This window comes from Mustela putorius, unplaced genomic scaffold, assembly GCF_011764305.1.
Source record: "Mustela putorius furo isolate JIRA1106 unplaced genomic scaffold, ASM1176430v1.1 tig00000040_pilon_pilon_pilon, whole genome shotgun sequence".
Lineage (NCBI taxonomy): Eukaryota > Metazoa > Chordata > Mammalia > Carnivora > Mustelidae > Mustela > Mustela putorius.
In genome coordinates, this window is record NW_025421261.1 from 54977 (window position 1) to 80557 (window position 25581).

The 25581-nt window shown below is 35.9% G+C and overlaps 1 protein-coding gene across 6 annotated transcripts in view; it reads right to left on the bottom strand.

Moving 5' to 3' along the window:
* CNOT6L (CCR4-NOT transcription complex subunit 6 like) overlaps nucleotides 1–25581 on the bottom strand; it is a 117296-nt gene that overhangs the window by 21761 nt on the left and 69954 nt on the right. For all 6 annotated transcript variants that reach the window (XM_045088787.1, XM_045087792.1, XM_045088150.1 and 3 more), the window contains 3 exons: nucleotides 12612–12680; nucleotides 10304–10461; nucleotides 8135–8289 (listed from right to left, as the gene is read on the bottom strand). In XM_045088787.1, the coding sequence (XP_044944722.1) occupies nucleotides 8135–8289; nucleotides 10304–10461; nucleotides 12612–12680 (382 nt within the window). The remainder of the gene's footprint in view (nucleotides 1–8134; nucleotides 8290–10303; nucleotides 10462–12611; nucleotides 12681–25581) is intronic.

Genomic DNA, 25581 nt, shown 5'->3' on the forward strand with positions numbered 1-25581 from the left:
TAACCCAAAGAAGAACCAAGATACAACCAAAATTTCCTGGACTTTTTCACTCTTAAACCAGTCCTGCATTCCATAGATGCTTAAGAACAAATAAGTGGACGGGACACCTGGGCGGCTCAGTTGATTAAGCGCCTGCCTTTGGCTCGGGTCATGATCCCGGCGTCCTGGGATCGAGTCCTGCATCAGGCTCCTTGCTCGGCGAGGAGCCTGCTTCTCCCTCTGCCTCTGCCTGCTTCTCTGTCTGCCTGTGCTCGCTCGCTCTCCCTCTATCTCTCTGACAAATAAATACAATCATTTAAAAAATTAAAAAAAATAAAAAAAATAAGTGGAAAAAAATGACCATATAATAAATGTATTATACAGACTTGGGAACAAGGAAAAATATAAAGAAAATTTAAAGTTACCTGCAACCAAATATCCCCACTAAGTCAATATATTTCCCACTGACTTTTCCCCATGCATTTGCATACAAATATTTTTATACAATTATAATACTCCATAATTTTATATTTTGGTTTATTAATCCCCTCTATCAGGGATAAGGACTTATAAAATTAAATATTATTTAAATTTAATATTTATGATTGTATTATAGTCCACTATACAGATTCACCATAATTTATTTAACATTCTGTAGTAGACATTTAAATTACTTCTTGATTTGAGCTATTACTTATTTCATTTTTTTTTTTTTCAGTGTTCCGGAATTTAATGCTTAGAACCACACCCAGTGCTCCATGCCATAAATGCCCTCCATAATACCCACCACTAGGCTCACCCATTCCCCCCACCCACTCAAAACCCTCAGTTTGTTTCTCAGAGTCCACAGTCTCTCATGGTTTGTCTCCCCCTCCGATTTCCCCCAACCTACTTCTCCTTTCCATCTCCCAATGTCTTCCATGTCATCCCTTATGCTCCACAAGTAAGTGAAACTGTATAATTGACTTTCTCTACTTGATTTATTTCATTCAACATAATCTCTTCCAGTCCCATCAATGTTGATACAAAAGTTGAGTATTCATCCTTTCTGATGGAGGCATAATATTCCATTGTATATATGGCCCACATCTTCTTTATGTTGTTGATTTTAGCCATTCTGACAGGTGTGAGGTGACATCTCATTGTAGTTTTAACTTGTACTTCCCTGATAAGCGACAATGAGTATCTCTTCATAAGCCCACTGGCCATCTGTATGTCTTCTTTGAGAAATGTCTGTTCATGTCTCCTACCCATCTTTTAATTGGATTATTTGTTTTTTAGGTGTGGAGTTGTATAAGTTCTTTATATATTTGGATATTAACCCTTTATTTGACACGTCATTTGCAAATACTTTTCCTCATTCTGTAGTTTGCCTTTTAGTTCTGTTATTTCCTTAGCTGTGCAAAAACTTTTTACTTTGATATAGTCCCAAAAGTTTATTTTAGTTTTTGTTTCCCTTGACTCAGGAGACCTATCTAGAAAAAAGTTGCTACTACTGATGTCAGAGAAATTACTGATTAAGGACACTTAGAAATTTCATTCTTTTTTTCCCAAAAAGATTAAATATCCCTACCATTTTTGGTTTTCATAAATGGTAGGTGTACATATTGGTCTTCTCTGAAATAATCAAAATTCTCAATAGGACAGAACTAGTAATAAAAATAATACATGCTGCCCATTACTGAGGATCTACTTTGTATCCAGACTTGTGATAGGTACTTGATACATATTAGTGCTAAAATCTGCAAAAATTCTTCAAAGGGGTGAATATGGAAACACACTGTCCAGATTCCTCATCAATCTTTCAGGAATTGCTCTAGCTGCAGAAAGCTACATCACCCAAGGTCCAGTACTTCTAGGAGTGGTGTACGTCCATTTATAGATCTAAAGCAAAACATAAAAGTTTAGGGATTTTGGTCCCTCCTGGGTTAACTCTGACAGGCCATTCCAGCTCCAAAACTACAGGTGGGGTCAGCTGCGGCTGTGAGGCCTGCTACACACCTCTGTTCTCTGCCCAATTTCTTCCCTGTTCCCTTCCATAAGAGAACACCAAACTGCCTTATCTTTTTGAAAAATGAGGTCGTTTGTTCATCTTCAGTATCCTAGGAACTTCTCCTGCACTGCAACATTCACAATAGATCGCCCATGCCAGTTCTGCAGGCATACTTTCATAAGATTTTTTAGTACCATGGGATATCATTATCTTGATTTGGAAACCTAACTAGTTCAGGCAGATTAGTGACTCTCTTGCCTTACCAATTTCCTCTTCGCCTGGTCTTAGTCTCCACTTTGAAGACAATTCTCTATAGAACTCATAAAAGTAAAATAGAAGGGGTACAGCTGTTCTATACCTTGATCCTCAATTAATGATTACACAATCCACAATGGGTATATCCCTTTCTTTAAGTGCATGGTATTTAAAATACCATTCTTAGCATTTTCACCAAGTCTCTGATTTTTCTTAGTCTCTTGGCAAAGATCACAGGTTCACTCAACTTCTTGTTAAAATACATGTTTGGTTACTGACTTTGCTTCATTTAAAATGAATCCTGAACAATTATTTAGTTTACTAAGTCTTCCATCTATGCCTTCAATAGTTGAAGGGACAGTGCCCTCTTCTCAAGCACAAATACCTATCTTTCTAATTGGTATAATTAATGATTGTATCACCTCACTTTTGACTTTACAGCTTCCCAATCTTCTTGAAGTATCAGGTTTTTAATATCTGTGGTCTCAAAAAGTTCAGAAAAATAAATGAGGTATCCTAAACAAAATATATACTTAGAACTAATACTCCCTTCCTTGACACTTAGGTCATACTCTTGAATTTTATCATTTCAGCTTCACCAATTGTTTGCTTTTTGGTTTTTTCATATTTACTTATTTAAGAGAGAGAGAGAGAGAGTGCATGTGCTTGTGCACACATCCGGGGAGGGGGGCACAGGCAGAGGGAGGGGGTGTCCTAAGCAGACTTCAAGCTGAATGTGGAGCCAGACACAAGGTTTCATCTCACGACCCTGGTCTTATGACCTGAGCTGAGACCAAGAGCTGGATGATTAACCAAATGAGCCACCCAGGTGCCCCCTCACCAAGAGTTAAAGAACCAAAGAGATAGTTGAGCACTAAGGAACCAAAGGAAGTTCCTTCTTTACACTTAGAATTAAGCAAGAGCAAGATGTGCTTCTTGCAGGGTAAGAACTTTCATTTAGTCTGCCTTAAGAAAATTTCCAGCACTAGGTCAGGTAACTGTAGTCTCCTACACCTAGTCTTGTTTTTCTGTTTATTTTATACTATATTTATAAAACATTTATAGTATAGTAAGAAATAATTATCCATATTCTATTCATACTATCTTACCAATACTATTTCTTAATTTCCCCTCTTATACATAACCAAACACACTCCACTGTTTCCATTTTCTGCCTCAAATTTATCTACAGGTGACATTTTGACATACAGAGATGTCTTCCTCATTCCGTCTATTAGATGTTAGTTCTGGATTAAACATACTGGTTTATAATTACTTTCCAGTCACTAATCCAAACTATCAATCCTTGGTTAATATGTAAAATCTTATGATTTGTCTCTATTTCATTTTATTATTTCTGTTCCATATCAAGTACACAGATGCCATAAGCATTAATCCTCATGCTATTTTAGTCTAAGGATTCTTCTTTATACCTTTGTGAAAGTCTTATTTTATAGAAAGTCAAATGGGCATAGCGAGATCATATAAAGATTGCTATAATCAAAAAACAAAGATCCCACCCTTCTTACATGATCTGAGGCAGATTATTAGGCTGAATGTTTCAAATTCAGGAAGAACATGTCCAAAATAGCCTTCAAACAGAACAATGAGATAACTCAATTTCGTATTAGCTTATGATCCGAAAGTAATTTTATGGGCTGTGATGTGATTCAGTCACTGGTAGAGAAAGGACAATGAATGCCAACTACCAGCAAGCAAAACAATATACCCCCCCACCCGACTTTATTTACACGCCAAAGCGAACTTGAAAGGTACATAGTCAAGAAATGAGTATAACCACACAAAAGCAAACTATGACCCTTTCTGGATCATATTCCAGCACTCTTAAGCCTAAACCAAACAGAAGTGTTTATTGTATATTTAGGGTGAAGATACTATAAAATGTGTTCTTGGGTCCCTTTAGATAATCATGGGAACGCCAGAAAAGAACTTGCTAAAAAAAGTAAGCTTAGACACTGGGATGAATTGGGAAGAAAAGTAGATATGCACTATCCTACCAATCTTTGTACAACTCTTTGAACAACTGAAACCATTTTTACATTCTTGATTTTAGCCCAGAAGAAACCTCTCAAATTAGGTCAAAGTTACTACTATCTGTATTGTACCCCATGTGGCACAAAAGAGTAATTTTTTGTTCCAGATTAAATTTATGGGACAGTGAACAACAGAAACACAATAATAATCTGTTTTTTAAAAAAAAAAATCACACAAATTCTAAATGCAACCACCATCGATGACACAGGATATCAGTATCTGAGAAACCAGTGAGAAGGAATTATCACATTAGGTCATTTTGGAATGATACTGTAACTTCTGGATACCCTCTTCTCAAGCACAGAATTACTGTAATAACATAGGAAGGAAAAGCAAAGACTTGGCCTCACCTGGCTAATCTAAGACTGGAAGCAGGTTAGAAAGCAGAGACAACAAAGCAAGGAATGAGCACCATGACAGCCTAGTTCTAAGTCCTCTTGGAAGACACTGCTTCTCCACAGTGTAATGGTCACCTGTTCTAGCACTCTCACCTTTCCCTTTCTCACTGATGTGAAACAAAGCATGATCAGAACTATTAACTTCAGGAACAGCAAGTCTAGTATCTAGGTCTTGCTTCATCTCCATTTTTCTCCATTTTCAATTTCTTCAATTTGTGCATCTGGATCCAAGCCCACTTCTGCTAACCACTAAGTCTATAGGACAAAATACAGCAAAAGAAATTTTAAATTTCTGAGTCTAAAATACTTATCTAGGGGCGCTTGGGTGGCTCAGTGGGTTAAAGCCTCTGCTTTCGGCTCAGGTCATGATCCCAGGGTCCTGGGGTCAAGCCCCGCATCAGGCTCTTTGCTCAGCAGGAGGCCTGCTTCTCTTCCTCTCTCTCTCTCTCTCTGCCTGCCTCTCTGCCTATTCGTGATCTCTGTCTGTCAAATAAATAAATAAAATCTTTAAAAAAAAAAAAACTTTAAAATACCTATCTATAGTAAGTCTTTCCATATAAACACAACAACAACAACAACAACACAAATGTATTTTATAAAATATTTTGCACTAAAGATAATAATAGCTACTGAGATAAAGGACAAAGCAAAAGCTGACTTCTAGCATTTTATGAACTGAAACTTCTTTTTTCTGGTATCTCCATGCATCTAACTACCCAAAAAATGTTTGTAATGATGACCAAAAGGTCCTGTCAAATCCTGAAGTCCCTTCCGAAGCCCTGAAGAGTAAACCACAATGAATATGGTGCAAGGACTATTCTACTGTATTCTAGCTCTTTGAAAATTGGTCATCTGTGTCCCACTCTTTACTAAGTAATTTCCTATTCTTTCATTACGATGGATAAGAAATTTTTATTACAGTATTTTGCTAAAAACAGTGATTATTATAGTTTCTATTTATGGTTACTTACTCTGTATCACTGTTTTCCATGACAGGAAAAACCATCATCAATCTAGAGTAGGAATTTTGAGATACTCCGGTTTTAGAAGAATGAGACTGAGAATGAGACTCAAAGTACTCTTCCTACAGCTGTCTTTTGACTTTGTCAGTTTTGTTAACTACATAAAGCAATTATCTTAGATGGTAACATACAAACAAATACAAATGAGGAAATAAGTCCTGAACAGGAAGTGACTCATTCAAGATTATATAGCCACATAAGTAGGAGAACCACCTGGCTTCACAATTCTTTTCTTTGCACTTGTATTATCTCTCCAATCTGAAGAACAGAATAGAATAAAGGCAAGGTAGTATACTTTGTGTTAAATTTCAAATAGTTTGGCATTGGACAGTTAGCTCATACAAAATCAACAAGTATTTAATACTTCTCACAAAAGAATATAATAAGGTATTATATTCAAAGTATTCATCTGTTACTGGATCCACGTTACTGATCAGGCAAGAAGAGTTGACATGAAAGAAAACCAAATGATGCACTGAAGTATTTCCTGTGTGCACCTCTTAACTAATTCACAGCATTTTTAATAATTCAAGCTTCGATTTTCAAATACTTTGTTTAAAGTTTCCTAGATAATAGTTATAACTGTTAGTTCAAAATCTTAACTACCTCTAGTAAATTATCAAGGCATTTTAGATTTTCCTCTCAATCTGTGATGGGAATGATGAAAACTATATTATCTTCCTTTGGGAAGACACAGCGGCAAATGGAAAAAGAACCTGATGTTTTATCTTAATATTACCAGTACTCTTTTTCCAATTATGGTGTTTCAAGAAAATGTGCTTATGAATGTAAGTAACAAACATCAAATTCAAAGCAATTTTTCCAAATGAGGTAAACTTTTAAGAAGTATAAGTAATATTGGAAGCTCAATAAGAAACCTAAAAATTCAGTTTAGTACCATGGTTAAAAGGACTGACTATGAAGCCACACTACTTTCTATACATTGGTCTCCTCATGTATAAAAATGAGAATACAGCTGTAACCCTAGCTCTGAGGGTTTAAAAATTCAGTGAGAGAATCCATAAAAGGCCTAACAGTATATAAAAGTAATATCTATTGTTATTCTGAAATTCATAAATAAAATCGTGAACCAACTACAAGAATTCAGTATATTCTAACCTCAAACACTGCAGGCCTATCCACTAATTATTAGCCAAAATGACAATATCTCTATTAAAAATTCACAGAAAAGACAGGAAAATAGGTACAAATAAATGAGAAAAAGTAGGCCAAGTATCTCTCAAATTCACTTATTTGTTTGCTTAACATAATATGCTAGTAATATGCCTGTATCAATAAAACCATGTAATTTCTTTTGTTATGACTGGTATTAAAAAGGGGCCAATATTGGAAAATAATACATGCTTATCCTATACATAGATGATTCCCTGTCTGTATTAACCATGGGATTCCACCTCTATCAGATTTTATGCATTTCAGTTTTCTATTGAAGATTCTTTTGTATTTTCCACTATAAAATTGGCAGCCTTTCTGAGGCAAAAAATATGCTTCTCTCTTTTCCTCAAGATGATAACTAAATATGTCTGTTATCAACAAGCTACTTAGCCAGCACTCAAAAGGAGACGGATTTCTGAAAGTGTTGTGGCTCTACATCCTCAAGTAGGAAATGCAGTTTCCTAAACCCAATGCAACAAGATAACAAAGGTTTCCACAAGATCATTTATGTATTTTAATAAGCAGATTCACAACATTCTCAACTTTTACTTACTTTAATCAAGTACATCAACAGCACTGAAAAAACACAAATCATGTTTTCTCTGTTTGATAATGGCTGCTTTCCACTGTCCTGTCTCAGTCAATCCTTTAACTCTCCAGCTCCACAAGCTGTCTCTCTTCCACCCTCCCTCATCTATGCAAATCTCTATCTCATATATATCATTTTTATTTTCTTATGTCATTACCTTTTCCTACTAGACCAGAGCTCTGAGTGGGATTAGAACTATGTCTTGTCTATCTTTATGTCTACGTTGACTAGCACAGCACTGGTTACAAAGCAAATAAATGCTCAGCTAACATTTAGTGAATAAATGATTAAATAAATGAAATGTTAATTTAAAGGATAAAAAAGGTTATCAAAATTAATGATTCTGAAAAAGCCAACTACCAAAACAAAACTCACAGAAAGAAACTCAGATCACTCATTCAAAATCCTAAAAAAGCATTACACTTTTTTTTTAAACACCAGAATTAGTATTTTACTTCATGAAAATATATTTGGAAATATGATAACACAACATATTCAAATATATACCTCTCAAAAGTTAGTGTAATTTGGCAATAAAGCATAAAGTATAATAACAACATTACCAACAGTTTAAATTGTTACATCTCTTGCTTTCTAGCTAGCTTACTGCTAATTTGTGTGTTCAAGAAGTAAGTATACACTATTATGCTTTGTTTCCTTAACTCACTTTTCTGTTTTGAAGAATATTGCACAACCGTCCACATGCTTTCTCTCCTGCTCAGACATGATTTTGGCACGTGACTTTGGAGAAAAAAATCCATCATATCCACGCTCCTTCAATGCTGGCAGAAAGAGAGTGAAGTATTGCTCTGTTTCCACTTCCTGGGGTGAAAGAAAAGTTGTCATTGACATGACAGAGGAGAACTTTAAGATATAAAAATTTTTAGCAGTTTAAGTAAGGTGCGACTAAGTTAAAGTAATTCACAGAAAAAATATTATCTATCCTACCTTACCTCTAGCAGCAGTCATCTGATAATGGCAGCTTTTAAACCTGAAAGAACCTGAACTGTTGCCTGATTTTCTCTTGCTTATTAGCAAGTTGGTCCCAAATCTCTTTAGTTCCAACTTAGAGTTCATTCTACTATATAATAATAATAATAATATATATATATATATATATATTCTACTATATAATAATTCCTGGTAAAATTGGACAGATTATGGATTATGGATTAAGCAGTAAGGAATAGTAAGTTTAATTTAGAGGGGTAATTTTAAAAACTATTTCTCTTTCTCAACTGCAATGGAAAGGAATGATACCCAAGAGTGAGAAGTCTAAGATCAATCAACAAAAAGTTCAACTTTAAAGAATTTAAGGTACCTGAACACCAATCACCCAATAGTCTCTGTTAATCCAGTATTTTTAAGTTAGATTATTTCATTTTTTGACCCATAAAATGTTTTTAATCTTTCCAAATGAAATAATTAAATGTGAAGATAATGATGATCTCATAACATGATTTTATAATGGTAAAAACTAATAAATAGCCTAAATGGTCACTAATAGGGAAAATGCTGAATCAATAAATATATATTCATATAATGAATTGGCTTGGAAGAATTTTAGTAATATGTTAAGTACATTAAGTGCAATAGTATGATCTCAACTTTACTTTGAAAATAGATCCGTAAATAAATTTTTAAAAAAATACAACAAATACTTCAGAAGTTTTAGGGGTTTCCTCCATTATTTTTTCAAAATATTCAATTTCTCTAGAATGAACATTTTATACTATGGTATTACCTTTACAATAAAAAATACCTTTTAAATTATGTTTTTATCCTTCAAACTATACTTAGAAGAATGTAAGGCTATCATTACTACAAATACTAAATAAAAAAGAAGGAAACTAACTTTGCCTCCTTCTCCCCCATGATTCTGTCAGTTCTCCATGTTCAGAAGAATTTAATTTTTGAATATTTTTATTATTTCCCAGGAAGTCATATGAACCACAGACAACATATATTTTCAAGCTACTCTAGTACAAAAAATGATTTAAAAAGTAATACCTTTCTTCTCAGGCTGTGCTAAAAAGCAGCTATGAAATTCTTACACTTAAAATTTTAAAATACCTTCATAAATATGTAATATGCTTTGAAAGTTGCTAAGAAAAAAGTTATTAAATACTACCTAGAAAACTTGGCTATTTATTAGTTGAGTGTTAAAGTGCTAAAACACATATTTCAACAGAAAGGTGTTTCTTCAGTTAAATTCATTATAATAAAGTGCTATAAAACAGAAAAGTCCATTTCAGAGACAGTTTTTAAAATAATGCAAAACTGCATGATTTATAGCACAATATTTGTGTTTACAATGTTTATCATTAAGGAACAGTGGACAAATAATATTTTTTCAAGATTCCATTATAAGTTAAATTACATTCTTAAATCAAACAACCTTCTGCAGTTTTCTCTTTCAATAATACCAGTGATCTGTTCATAAGATGAACTGTTAAATGAATGAAAAATGAAAAATGGATGAAATTATTTTTCACTTAATAGTAAATGAGTACAGGTGGATGCTGTACTTAGCAAAACAGTTTGACCTTGGAAATGTCTTATATGCTTACTAAAATTGCCCTTTTTAAGAGGAGAGAAAACAAATCCTTCTGAGTTGTTTTGAACACAGACTCTCTCCTGGAAGTAAGATCTATTAAGATCATCCTTAAGTTTCAGACAATTGAATTTCCTTTTTTTAAATTTTTTTAAGACTTTATTTTTAAAGTAATCTCTATACCCAATGTGGATCTCAAACTCACAACCCTGAAATCAAGAGCTGTACTCCACCAACTGAGCCAGCCAGGTGCCCTCAGACAATTAATGTCTACAGTGTTACCTGAAGACTAATGATATCTGCATCACAGTTAACAATTTCTTCCATAATTCCCTTTTTCCTGTATTCCCAGTTTAATGCCCAGGATGGGCAATAGCCGTATAGCTGCCGGGTGGCGTATTTATCACATAACACATTGTAACACATAACCGTGAATGATGCTAAGAAATGGGAGGGGAAAAAAAAAAGACAAAAGGGAGAAAATTAGGCAAGAATTCAAAGAGAAGTTATCATATGTATACCTGCACAAGCACAGATGGCATACAAACCTATCCCAAATATCATCACTGTGAAATGCCTTCGGCAAAATTCTGTTAAACTTTATCTACTAAGACTTCATTGAAGTCTGTCACATCAAAGTTCTTTCACTAGAATTAGACTTATAGTTCACATTTTAGATTTTTAGGAAATTTATTTTAATAAAAATTCAAATTCTAAGTCAGGATGCTAATATTTTGCACATAATTTTTTGAGCGAAGCTTCATTTAACTGGAACAAAAGTGAATTTAGTTTTGTTCATTAAAAGACTCTAACTTCATTTTTACTAACAAAATACCCATTAGTTAATACTTTTGGGAGCCTCTTACTGCTCTTATCACTCTGAGCCAGAACACTGACTAACAAAGTTTAGTTGTAAGAGAATTCTTTCTGCCAAATCATATATTCATTTTTGAAACTGAATTCTCATTTTAAAATGCCCCTGAACTATAGAAGGACTGTGAACAAACTAAAAGGAGAATACAGCTTATAGCCTTGCTACCAAAAAATGTGCTCTGAAGACCCAAAGCATCTGCTATCACCTAGGTACTCAAAAATACAGACTCTTTGGTACCACAAAGACCTACTAAGTCAGAACCTGCAAGCTAACAAAATCTCCAGGTTATTCATATGGACATTAATTTTAAAAGCCCTGATTTTTACCAGTAATTCTCTATCCAGGATGCCCATTAGAATCACTCTGTACATGCTCATTCCCAGGGCCCTGCTCAAGACTAAGTAAGTTAGTATATTTAGGGCCTAGACTACATATTTTTAAAAAGCATCCCAAATGACTATAGTGGACAGCAATGGCTGTGAATCACATACTTGAATAAAAGGTGAGGAATCCAAATAATGAAGTAATAATACTTGACTGAAGTTGGTTAGATTCAGATAATGGGGAAAGTATTAAGAGAAATTCAGTTCAATAGTCCCCTGGGGATCAAACTGGAGGCCATTTCGTACACTGTTAGCTTTTTCACTATATGGTACTGATTCTTACAAAATAAATCCTAAGTATTATACACATCTCCCTACTCACCAGAAGTAAAAGCCCCTTTATTTAGCACTCAGATTCTACTGAGGAAAGTACAATACATCCCAAGGAAAATCCATACTCATTTTTCAATAAGGAAAACACAAGAACACATTACTTTGAGAATTCAACAACTGATGAGATCATGTTTCTGTTGTTCTTTTTCTTAATGAAAATGTATGTATGCAGTATTAGGAAAGCTTTTCTTCAAGATTATGTTCACTAGTACTCAAAAAAGGATTACTTTGAAGAATCAGAAAATAGTGTTTTTAAAATCAGAAAGGTAATTAATTATGCATTAAGGAAGAAGGCTAAACAAAATAAATCCACCAAGTTAAGACTCTGCAGAAAACCTCAGGAATTCCTTTTACTCAGACCATCAATGTGCATCCTATTAATACAAGTGTTCTTACAATGGACCAACGACACAGTGCCTCCTAGAACAGGCTCATCCTGTGACTCTAAGAGTGTGGTAGTGTTAAAATTACTGCCGCTGGAAGACACAGAAATGTACTGCTTATGCTGTTACCATATTTTGTTTCCTGGTATCATATTTTGTTTCCAATATAGCAAATACAGACTCAGTCTAAATTAATCTTTCAAAAGTGTTACCACTCTAACCACTGAAGAAAGATAAAGTAGCCAAGTGGTTTAAAATTTTCAGAAAAAAATTATTTTTCATTTTTTGTATTTAACTATTTAACTCACCCAATACCCTGAATGAAGAGGCCACTTGGAAGGCTTCATTTATTTTCTTATTTGTAAGGCTTTATTTACAAGGAATAATTGTGAAACCAAGAGCTACATCATTGTGAAAGATAAAGGAGATTCCTACACATGGCCTTAATGTGGGTTTTATACTTTTAAATCTACCTATAAGTACTTTTTGAAGCTCATCTACCTTGTGGACATAAAATGAAGGCTTGTTATACTTGTATCACAAAGCCCACGTGGCATTTCCAGTATTTCTGGGGGAAAAAAAAAAAAAAGTCAAGAAAAATATGAACAACTATTTACCTGATGGCAGAATTTGGTCTCGTTCTTTTAATGTAATCCATGGCCTCGGAGGAAGCTGCTCTGGATGAACTGGCGGGGGGAGAAAAATCTTTCTTAAACACAAGTTATTTTCATGTGCTTCTAAAATCAGTATCATTTACTTTATAATGCCAAATCAACTTGTTTTCTCTTCAGCTATAGTGGCCCACAACTGACTTAAAAATCTAATATTTAAATACAAAGATTTAGCAGCCAAAGGAAGTTTGAGCAGACCTAAGCAGAAAACACATAATAAATATATGAAAAGAACATTAGGTAACTCATTATTCACAGTTCCACTTACACAGTATTTATGAGAAGTACCTTTTTAAAACCTTAAGATCAGGGCACCTGGGTAGCTCAGTCAGTTAAGTATCTGACTTTTTTTTTTTATTTATTTAAGATTTTATTTATTTACTTGAGAGAGAGAGAGGGCATGAGAGGGGAGAGGGTCCGAGGGAGAAGCAGACTCCCTGCTCAGCAGGGAGCCTGATGCGGGACTCGACCCCAGGACCAGGATCATGACCTGAGCTGATGGTAGTCACTTAACCAACTGAGCCACCCAGGCGCCCAAGCATCTGACTCTTGATTTCAGCTCCAGGTCTTGGGATGAGCTCAGCCATGGCTCTACTCTCAGCAAGGAGTCTGCTTAGGATTCTCTCCCTCTCACTCTAGCCCTCCCCTGCTCATACACACTGACTAAAGTAAAAATCTTTAAAAAAGAAAGAAACAAAGAAAGAAAGAAAACCCACAATCTTAAGTAAGCTCTTATGTCTTAATTACAAATGTAAATAGTATCATTTCCCTGCTGAGAAATCAAAGCTATGGGAGGTTCCAAAATACTAATGAACTGAAATACTCAAATACTGTTAAAATAGAAAAAAAGAGAGGAGGAATAAGATGGTAGAGTAGGAGAACTAAATTTCATCTGGTCCCAGGAATTCGGATAGATATTTATCAAACCATTCTGAACACCTACAAACTCAACAGGAGATCCAAGAAAAGAATAGCAGCAATTCTAAGAACAGAAGAGCAACCACCTTCTGGAAAGTAGGATGTGCAGAGAAGTGAATGCGAGGTGATATACAGGAAGATAGACTGTGGGGGAAGGAGCCTCATCAGCTGGCTCATGGCAAGTGATCGAGCAGCAGAGCACAAAATCCTAACTTAGAAGTCTGCTCCACTGAGGGACGTCGCTCCAATGGCTAAGTGGGGGTGGAATCCTTACTGGGATAGTGTGGTCTCAGGACCATCAGAGTCACGGAAAGACAGGGGAGGCCTGAGTGTGGCATAGCTCCCAGGTCTTGGAGTGGGGAAGCCGCCTCAACCCTGAGTGGGCTGTCAGCTCAGGGTTGCCACAAGTCATGATCCACACTCCAGTCAGGCCACTACTCTCCAAGCAGGGACCCCACAAGCAGCAAACGCAGGGAGACTCCCCTTGGACTCCCAGAAGGAGCAGCATGGGAGGGCACTGAGGGAATCACCTGGGTCTAGAGACGGCAAATGGAGCTGTGTGCCAGAGACAGAAAGGCTCTGTCACAGGCCAGGTTTGCAGGGAGTGCCGCCAGAGACCAGAGAGACAGGAGTGATTGACCGCTTTTCTCTGAGGGCTCACTGAGGAGTGGGGCCCTCATTTCTCAACTTGTCCTGAGCCAGAGATTGGGAGGCTGGCATCTTTATTCCTGTCCTCCAAAGCTGTACAGAAAGTTTTCAGTCAACAAAAGCTACCATGAGTACACCCAAGCAGATTATTGAGCCTGGACTCTGGCAAGAGGAGATCCACCTTGGACAAAGACATTTGAGACTCACTGCAACAGGTCCCCTGCCCCAGAAGATCAGCAAGAATATCCAAGTTTGCCTATCAATGAGAACTGCAGAACTCCAGCGCTAGCAGAAAACAGCACATAGAATTCATGGCTTTTCTCCCATGATTCTTCAGGCTTACAAAGTTGGGTTTTTTTTATTTTTTTCTATTATTTTTTAATATTTCCTCTTTCCAATTTTAACCATCTTATTAATACCTTTTTTAAAATATTTTTTTAATTTTCATCCTTACAATCATAGTCTAGCCTTTCATTGTATTTAAGCTATGCTTTGTGTTTATCTGTTTTTCTTTTTTTTAAATATTGGGATACATTTTCTTCTAACAGACCAAAATATAACCCAATCTAGTGTAAGGCTTTATTCTAGTCTCCCACCTAATCACATTCTTTTTTTTTTTTTTTGTATTTCTATCAACCAACTTCTCAATTCCTCTTTAAAAATCTTTTTTATTTTCATCTTTACATTCATATTTCATCCCTTCATCGTATTTACCCTTATCTTTATATATATGTAAGTTTTGCTTTCTTTAAAATTTTCATAGGCACTTTCTTCTAAGAGACCAAAACACACCAAAGATCTAGTAGGTCACTCTGTTCTACTCACTAGCCATCAGGCTGTAAGAAAAAAACGTATCCCAAAATTTTAAAAAAAGAAAAACTTACACAAAAAAATAGGTTAAATTTCAATGAAGGGATAGAATATGACTGTAAAGATGAAAATTTTTAAAAGATTTTTTAAAAAGGAATTGATCGGATAAGATGTTCATTAAATAGGAAAGAAGAAAAATTCAAAAAAATACTTTCTTTCTCTTTCTTTTCCCACCAATTTCAGGTCTCTTCTGACCTGGCTAGTGTGTATTGTTCTGGGACAATGTTATCCTTTTAGAATATTATGTTCTTTCATTCATATACTCTTCTCTAGACAAAATGACAAAAATTGAAAAAAACCTCACCTCAAAAAAAAAAAGAACAAAAGGCAGTACAACCTGCCAGGGATATAATCAATGTGGACAATAGTAAAATGTCACAACTAGAGTTCAGAATGATGATTATAAAGATACTAGCTAGGCCTGAAAAAGACATACTAGACACTAGAGAATCCCTCTCCACAGAAATAAAAAATATAAAATCTAAGTCAAAATTAAAAAGGCTATTAATGAGGTACAATGAAAAATCAAGGCTCTAACATTTAAAATAAATGAGGCAGAAGAGAGAATTGGTGATAAAGAAGACCAAATGAAGGAGAAAAAAGAAGCTGAGAAAGAGACAAACTACTAGACCACCAGGTGAGAATTTAAGAGATTAGTGATACCATAAGACAAAACCAGTATTAGAATAATTGGGATCCCAGAAGAAGAAGAAAGAGAGGGGCAGAAGGTATATTGGAGCAAATTATAGCAGAGAACTTCCCTAATTTGGGGAAGGAAACAGGCATCAAAGTCCAGGAGGCACAGAGAACACCCCTCAAAATCAATAAAGATAGGACCACACCCTGTCACCTAACAGTAAAACTTACAAGTCTCAGTGACAAAGAGAAAATCATGAAAGCAGCTCGGGACAAGAGGTTTATAACATACAACAGTGGAAATATTAGATTGGCAGCAGACCTATTCAGAGACCTGGCAGGCCAGAAAGGACTGGCAAGCACTAAACAAGAAAAATATGCAGCCAAGAATACTATATCCAGCTAGGCTGTCATTGAAAATAGAAGGAGAGGTAAAATGCTTCCAGAACAAACAAAGCTAAAAGAATTTGCAAACACCAAACTAGCCCTACAGGAAATACTGAAAACGGTCCTCTGAGCTAAGAGAGAGCCTAAAATTACATAGACCAGAAATGAACAGACAGTATGCAGTAACAGTCCTCTTACAGGCAATACAATGACACCAAATTGATATCTTTCAGTAGTTACACTGAATGTGAATGAGCTAAATGCCCTAATCAAAAGACACGAGGCACCAGAATGGATGAAAAAAAGCAAGACCCATTAATAGGTGGTCTGCAAGAAACTCATTTTAGACCCAAAGACACCCTCAGATTTAAAGTGAGGAGGTGGAAAACAATTTACCATGCACATCAAAAGAAGGCTGGGGTAGAAATCCTTATATCAGACAAATCAGATTTTAAACCAAACGCTATAATAAGAGATGCAAAAGGACACTATATCATACTTAAAGGATCTGTCCAAATTGTTAGGAAGATCTAACAATTGTAAATATCTATGCCCCTAACATGGGAATCAGCCAAATTATATAAACCAATTAATCTACAAAATCAAAGATACATATTGACAATAATACAGTAATAACAGGTTTCTTTAACAGCCCCATCACTGATATGGACAGATTATCTAAGCAAAAGACCAACAAGGAAAAAAAAAGGCTTTAAATGACACACTGGACCAGATGGACATCACAGATGTATTTAGAACATTCCATCCCAAAGCAACGAATACCCATTCTTCTCTGGTGCACATGACACAGTCTCCAGAATACATCACATACTGGGTCACAAATCAGGTTTCAACCGGTACCAAAAGACTGGGATCATTTCCTGCATATTTTCAGACCACAATGCTTTGAAAGTAATATTCAATCACAAGAGGAAAGTTGGAAAGAACTCAAATATATGGAGGCTAAAGAGCATCCTACAAAGAATGAATGGGTCAACCAGGAAATTTAAGAAGAATTTTAAAAATTCAAAGAAACAGGGACGCCTGGGTGGCTCAGGTGGTAAAGCAGCTGTCGGGTTATGATCCCAGTGTCCTGGGATCGAGTCCCACATCGGGCTCCTTGCTCGGCAGGTAGCCTGATTCTCCCTCTGCCTCTGCCTGCCTGTGCTCGCTTTCTCGCTCTCCCTCTCTCTCTGACAAATAAATAAATAAAATCTTAAAAATAAATAAATAAAAATTCAAAGAGACAAATGAAAATGAAAACACAACTGTTCAAATCCTTTGGATGCAACAAAGGCAGTCATAAGATTAAAGAATACAGCACTACAAGTCTTTTCCAAATATGCAACCTAACACTTCACTTAAAGGAGCTTCAGAAAGAACTTCAAATAAAGCCTAAACCCAACAGGAGAAGAGAAATAATAAAGATCAGAGCAGAAATCAATGATATAGTCACCAAAAGAAGAACAGAACAGATCAACGAAACTAGGAGTTGGCTCTTTGAAAGAATAAGATCAGTAAACCCTAGCCAGACTTATCAAAAAGAAAAGAGAATGGACCCAAATTAACAAAATCACGAATGAAAGAGAAGAGATCACAACCAACACGAAAGAAATACAAACAATTATAAGAACATATTATGAGAAACTCTACCCCAGCAAATTTGACACTCTGGAAGAAATGGATGCATTCCTAGAGACATATAAGCTACCACAACTGAATCAGGAAGAAACAGAAAACCTGAACAGACCCATAACCAGTAAGGAGATTGAAGTAGTCATCAAAAATCTCCCAAAAACAATAGCCAGGGTCAGATGTCTTCCCAGGGGAATTCTACCAAACATTTCAAAAAGAATTAATACCTATTCTCCTGAAACTGTTCCAAAAAAAGAAATGGAAGGAAAACTTCCAAACTCATTTTATGAGGCCAGCATTACTTGATCCCAAAACCAAAGAGCCCATCAAAAAGGAGAATTACAGACCAATATCCCTGACGAATATGGATGCAAAAATTCTCACCAAAATACTAGCCAATAGGATCCAACAGAACATTAAACAGGATTATTCACCACGACCATGTGGTCCTGGGCTGCAAGACTGATTCAACATCCACTAATTAATCAATGTGATACAATACATTAATAAAAGAAAGAACAAGAACTGTAGGATATTCTCAATAGATGCTGCAAAAGCATTTGACAAAATATAGCATCCTCTCCTAATTAAGACTCTTCACAGTGTAGGTATACCATATCATAATATGGCCAATATCATAAAAGCCATCTATGAAAAACCCACAGCAAATATCATTCTCAATGGGGAAAAACTGAGAGCTTTTCCCCTTAGGTCAGGAACACAGCAGGGATGTCCACTATCACCACTGCTATTCAACACAGTACTAGAAGTCTTAGCCTCAGGAATCAGACAACAAAAAGAAATAAAAGGCATCCGAACTGGCAAAGAAGTTAAATTCTCATTCTTTGCAGATGATACTTTATGTGGGAAACCTCAAGGACTCTACCCCAAAACTGCTAGAACTCATACAGGATATAAAGCCAATGCATAGAAATCAGTTGCATTTGTATACACCAACAACAAGACAGAAGAAGGAGAAACTAAGGAGTCAATCCCATTTAATTACACCCAAAACCATTAGATACCTAGGAATAAATTTAACCAAAGACACAAAGAATCTGTACTCAGAAAACTATAGGATACTGAAGAAAGAAATTGAGGAAGGCACAAAGAAATGGAAAAATGGTCCATGCTCATGGACTGGAAGAACAAATATTGTGAAAATGTCTATGCTACCCAGAGCAATCTACACCTTTAAAGCATTCCCCAACAAAATAGCATCAACTTTTTTCAAGGAAATGAAACAAATAAGCCTAAAATTTATGTGTAACCAGAAAAGACCACAAAAAGCCAGAGGAGTGTTCAAAAAGAAAACCAAAGTTGTTGGCATTACAATTCGGGACTTTAAGCTCTATTATAACGATGTCATCATCAGGATGGTATGGTACTGGCTAAAAACAGACACACAGATCAATGGAATAGAATAGAGAGCCTTATGGTCAACTAACTAAGCTCTATGGTCAACTAATCTTCGACAAAGCAGAAAAGAATGTCCAATAGACAAAAGACAGTCTCTTCAACAAATGGTGTTGGGAAAATTGGACAGCCACAGGCAGAAGAATGAAACTGGACCATTTCCTTACACTACACACAAAAATAGACTCAAGATGGATGGAAGACCTAAATGTGAGAGAGGAACCCATCAAAAATCCTTAAGCAGAACACAGGCAGCAATGTCTTTGACTTCAGCTGCAGCAACTTCTTCCTAGAAACATTGCCAAAAGCAAGGGAGGCAAGGGCAAAAACAAACTACTGGGACTTCATCTATCTAAAAAGCTTTTTCACAGCAAAGGAAATAGTCAACATAACCAAAAGACAACTGAAAGAATGGGAGAAGATATTTGCAAATGACATATTAAATAAAGGGCTAGTATATAAAATCTATAAGGAACTTATCAAACTCAACACCTAAAGAACAAATAATCCAATCAAGAAATGGGCAGAAGACATGAACAGACATTGCTGCAAAAAGACCAACAGACACATGAAGAAGTGCTCAAAATCACTTGCCATCAAGGAAATACAAATCAAAACCATGGTGAGATACCACCTCACACCAGTCAGAATGGCTAAAAATTAACCAGTCAGTAAACAACAGGTGTTGGTGAGGATGCGGAGAAAGGGGAACCCTCCTACACTGTTGATGGGAATCAAGCTGGTGCAGCCACTCTGGAAAACAGTAGGTGGTTCCTCAAAAAGTTAAAAACAGAGCTACCTCACAACCCAGCAATTGCACTCCTGGGTATTTACCCCAAATATATACATGTAGTGATCCAAAGGGACACGTGCACCCAAATGTTTATAGCAGCAAGGTCCACAATAGCCAGACTATGGGAAGAGCCCAGATGTCTATCAATAGATGAATGGATAAAGAAGATGTGGTGTGTGTGTGTGTGTGTGTGTGTGTACACAATGAAATATCATACATCCATCAAAAAACCCATAATCTTGCCATTTGGAATGATATGGATGGAAGTAGAGGGTATTTTGTTAAGTGAAATAAGTCAATCAGAGAAAGACATTATATGATCTCACTGATATGAGGAATTTGATAAACAAGGCAGAGGATCATGGGGAAGGGAAGGAAAAATGAAACAAAATGAAACTAGAGACGGAGATAAAACAAACTGAGGGTTGTTGGAATGGACAGGGTGGGAGGGATTGGTTGGTTTGGTGATGGACACTGGGGAGGGTATGTGCTATGGTGAGTGCTTTGCATTGTGTAAGACTGATGAATCACAGACCTGTACCCCTGAACCAAATATTACATTAATTTTTTAAAAATCAAATGACCAATGTCAATAAATAAATAAATAAATAGGAAAAACACATGTGAATGCATAATAAAAATTAGTGAATTTTATAATGGGGTTTTTATTTCCTAATTTTAAATTTTATTTTATAACATCCATGCAAAACAAGAGATTAGAACTACATTATACAGAAAAAAAGAAAGCACTGGTTAAACATTAATCACTCAGATATGGTTATCAATACCATTGAACTAAAAGCTACCCAACTATCAGATGAGAGAAAATTCACTAAGTTAAGATTTAACTTCACTTTTACTTTTTCCTTTTAAGAACACTGACAATTACAGGACAATTAAATTCAAGTTTGCAGATTTTTCCAAGGAATATAGTGGCTGAGAAATGTATTCCTTTAAAACAAAACACTCTTATCTTTATCCAGCCATAGAAGTTTTGACCAGAGTATTTATGATCTTTATAAGTTTCACTTTACTAACAATTTTGGTGTTCCAAAAGCCTATCTAAAGGATGCATGTTTAGCATCCCAACTTTTCACAACATGGAATGAACATTATTTTGCATAGCCCATATCTTGCCAGGAAAGGAATGAAGGTTATCATAAGATGACAAACAAACCATCCAGCTGAATCAACATACTGAATCCTGGAAAAAATTATGCCTGCCAGGAGTACCATGCCACAGTTATAACAACTATCTAAAAAACGGAAAGCCCAATATATAAATACAATGAAGTGTAAAGAAGGAACCTCCTAGCTGTTGGGTTCCTTATCAGTAAATGGTTAAAAATTCAGAAATCAAAAAAATCCTCAAAATAAAACAAGTAAGATGATGCTGACACTCTGGTGCTTCCCAAAACTTTACTAACATATTTTAATTAATACATCATAATATATCAGTATAAGTAAAATGCACAGTAGTCACCAACAATATCCAAACAGCCAAAATCCTATAAAAAACACTGTATCTCACCAATAACCAGGAAAAATAAAAAGATGAGAGAGCATGTTTTTAATCCAGGTTGTCCCCAAAATTTTAATATATGCAAAATTGATGATGGTGGTAAGATATGAATACTTGCATGTATAGCTGGTATAACTATAAACTGGGAGCTAGCTCAGAGAACAAGCTGGACCATCTTTTAAAAATCTAAACATCCTTGTCCCTATGACTCAACTATTCTATTTCCTGGGATCAACCCCATCTGCTAAGGAAGCATTCAAATAGATACTCACTGCACTGTTGTTTATAACAGCAAAAACAAGGGTAAATGACTAATATCCATTTTACAGAAGTCTATGCTATAGTTTTAAAGGATAAATACATGTCTGCTAAAGTGGAAAGCTATACAAGTAATACTGAGCAGAAACAACTAGAAAATATATAATGATGAAGCACCTGGGTAGTTCAGTCAGTTAAGCAGATTTCAGCTCAGGTCATGATCTCAGGGTCCTGGGATTAAGCCCTGCATTGGGCTCCACATTCAGTGGGGAGTCTGCTTGAGATTCTTTCTCTCTCTCTCTCTGCCCCTCCCCGTGCTTATGCATGCACTCTCTCAAATAAAATAAATCTTTAAATACATATATAATGATAAAATAGAGTATGTTTTATTTGCAAACTTTTTAAAAACATGCATGAAAAGTAATGTCGTAACATTTCTACTGGTACAATTTTTATATGTAAATGTCTATAAAAATATCTACAAGAACACACATCCAACTTAAAAGCATGTTTACTTACTATGGAGGGAACACGGAATTAAAGATAGTGGTCAAAGAAAATTTTAGTCTTAACAGGAATTTTTACAAGGAGAATAATATATTCATGTGTGACATATACTAAAAATTTATGTTTGTAAGATGAAACTGCAACATCAGTATAGGACAAACCATCAAATAAAGACTGTTTAATAGGTATACACGGTCCTAGAAACAGTACTAGAATTTGGATCAACACAGAAGTCTGTTCTCCTGAACAAAAGAGACAGCAGTTAACACAGTAACAGGTCTCTCAGGATCATACCTAAAATGTGATAAAACAGTAATCCTCCCATTTTTATCACCCATACAAGCCACACCAGGTGCTAGACAGCCCTGCAACCCGCCCTGGAGCCATGCAGAATAGACTGGGGGCAGGGAGTGGGAGAGCAAGAAAATCCTGATCTCTCTGGCCAGTGAAGCCAAAAAAGAAGTACAGCAAGAATTAGGTGGGAAATTCACAGTTAGTGGCAGTGGTAATCCAACATGCTAATGGCAGTCTCTCTAACAAAACCCAAGAGAGCCAACCCATCCCACCTCAGTGACCAGCAGCAATAAGCCTGGTTTGCCCACGGTTAGGGTATCAGCTGAGCCGAGAAGAGCGGACAGAACCCACATGCTAAACCCAAACTGGGGAACTGCCTGCTAAAATTGGGATTTGATTTTATCAAGAGTCTCCAAACATAACATTCAAAATATCCAGGAGACAAGCGAAAATCACTCGTCATACCAAAGACCAGGAATTATCACAAATTAAATGAGAAAAGACTATAACAGAGACTAACACAGAGAAGATTCAGATTTGACAATGACAGAGATTTTAGAGAAGGCGTCATAAAGCTGCTTCAAGGAGTTACTACAAATTCTCTTGAAGCAAGTGAAAAAATAGAAAGCCCAAAGAAGCAGTTCTACTTTTTGAAAAGATCCAAAGTGAAATTATTCAACTAAAAAATACAATAATCAAAATAACTGGGAGGGTACAAAAATAAAGACAACAACAACAACAAAAAATCTCAGAGTCAATCTGAGAATTCCATTTGAACAGTTAAAAGGAAACTAAACTGGGGGTGGGGGTGGGGATAGAATGAACAGAGCCTGAGAGACCTGTGGAACTGTAACAAAAGTTCTATGACTCATATCATCAGAGTCCAGAAGGAGAGAAGAAAGAACGTGGGCTTAAAAAGTATTTTGAGATAATGGCTAAAATGTCTCAAATTTGGTAAATGACATAAACCTACAAACTCAAGAAGGTGAACAAACTTCAAGTAGAATAAATGGAAAGAAATCCACAAGAAGAGACATCATAAACTGCTGAAATCCAAAACAAAAACAACAAAAAAACAAAACCAAAAAAAACCTCATGAACATCAAAGAGAAAAGACACATTACCTATCAGGAAACAACGGGTTTCTTTTCTGAAACCATGGCAGCCAGAGGAAGTGGTACATTTTCAAGTGCCGAAAGAAGAACTGTCAAACCACAAATTCTGCATCCTGAAAAACTTCCCTTCAGAAATCAAGGGGAAACTGAGGCACGTGGGTGGCTCCGTCGGTTAGGTGTCTGCCTTTGGCTCAAGTCATGATCTCTGAATCCAGGGATCCAGTCTCTGCTTATCAGGGAGCCTGCTCCTCTCTCCTCCTCTCCCTCTCCCCCTGCTTGTGCTCATTTTCTCTCTCTCAAATGAAGTCTTTAAAAAAAATGTTTAGGGGCACCTGCGCCTGGGTGGCTCAGTGGGTTAAGCCTCTGCCTTCGGCTCAGGTTATGGTCTCAGGGTCTTGGGATCGAGCCCTGCATCAGTCTCTCTCCTCAGCAGGGAGGCTGCTTCCCCCTCTTTCTCTGCCTGCCTCTCTGCCTACTTGTGATCTCTCTGTCAAATAAATAAAATCTTGAAAAAAAAATTTTTTTTTTTTTAAAGAGGGTGCCCGGGTGGCTCAGTCATTAAGCATCTAACTTTGGCTCCAGTCATGATCCCATAGTCCTAGGATCAAGCCCTGCATTGGGCTCCCGGATCTGCTGGGAAGCCTGCTTCTCCCTCTCCCACTCCCCCTGCTTGTGTTCCCTCCCTCACTGTCTCTTTCTATCAAATAAATAAATAAGAATCTTTAAAAAAAATTTTTTTTAAAGAAATCAAGTGGAAATAAAAATGTTATAAAAGGAAAACCATGAAACTTTGTTGCTAGCAAACCCGCCCTTAAAAAATGGCTAAAGGAAGCTCTCTAAACAGAAAGGAAATGAAAACAGAAGAACTGGAACATCAGAAAGGAAAGAACAAGCAATGAGTAAAATTAAGGCTAAACACAATGGATTATCCTCTCCAAGCCTCTTAAAATATATCTAAAGGTTAAAGCACAAATTATAACATCTGTGTGATACTCTGTGTAGGTAGAGGAAAGAGTAGAGACAATTACATTTTAATAAAAGTGGGGAGTGTGAAGGCACATAAATGGAAGTAAGGCAACAATAATGCACTTTAGTTTATAAAACATTATCAGGAGACTATGCTAAATATGTATATTATGATATTTAGAGCAACACTAAGAAAAGAAGAGTTCAAATCAGAACTCTTTAAGTTTCAAAAATAGCATAAATAAAACAATGTAGAATTCAAAATGTTTAGGTAACCCCCAGGAAACCAAGACAAGATAAAGTAAGGAGAAACAGAGGAAACAAACAGAAAACAACTAAAAAAATGGAAGACTTAAGTTCTACAATCAATAATTACTTTAAATTAAATTATCTAAGTATACAAATTAAAAGAGCAGAATCCTGGCAGGACAGATATAAAACGTGATGCATGGCACAACTGTATATTGTCTACAAGAAACTCATGTCAAATACAACGACGCAGTAGAGTTGAAGGAGGATGGAAAAAGACCGTGCCAGTATTAAACAACAACAACAAAAAAGCATAGTGGTTATATTAACAGCAGCTAAAGCAGACTTTAAAGAGCAAGGAAAATACTAGAAACAAAGAAGATCATTACATAATAATAAGTTTCAAACCATCACATTAGAATGTAGTAATTCTAAATATGTATACACCAAATAATACACCTTCAAAAAACACGATGCAAAAACTGACATGGCTGAAAAGAAAAACAGACAAATCTATAATTACAGTTGGGAATTTCTACACTATAATGTCAGTATTTATAATAGCACTAGATAAAAAATTAGAAAAGATAAAGACGAATAGAATAGCACCCCCAACTAACATGATCTAATTTAATTTACATTTATAGAACCATTCACCAACAATAAAACAGACCCCAGAAAATTTAAAAGAACTAAAATAAT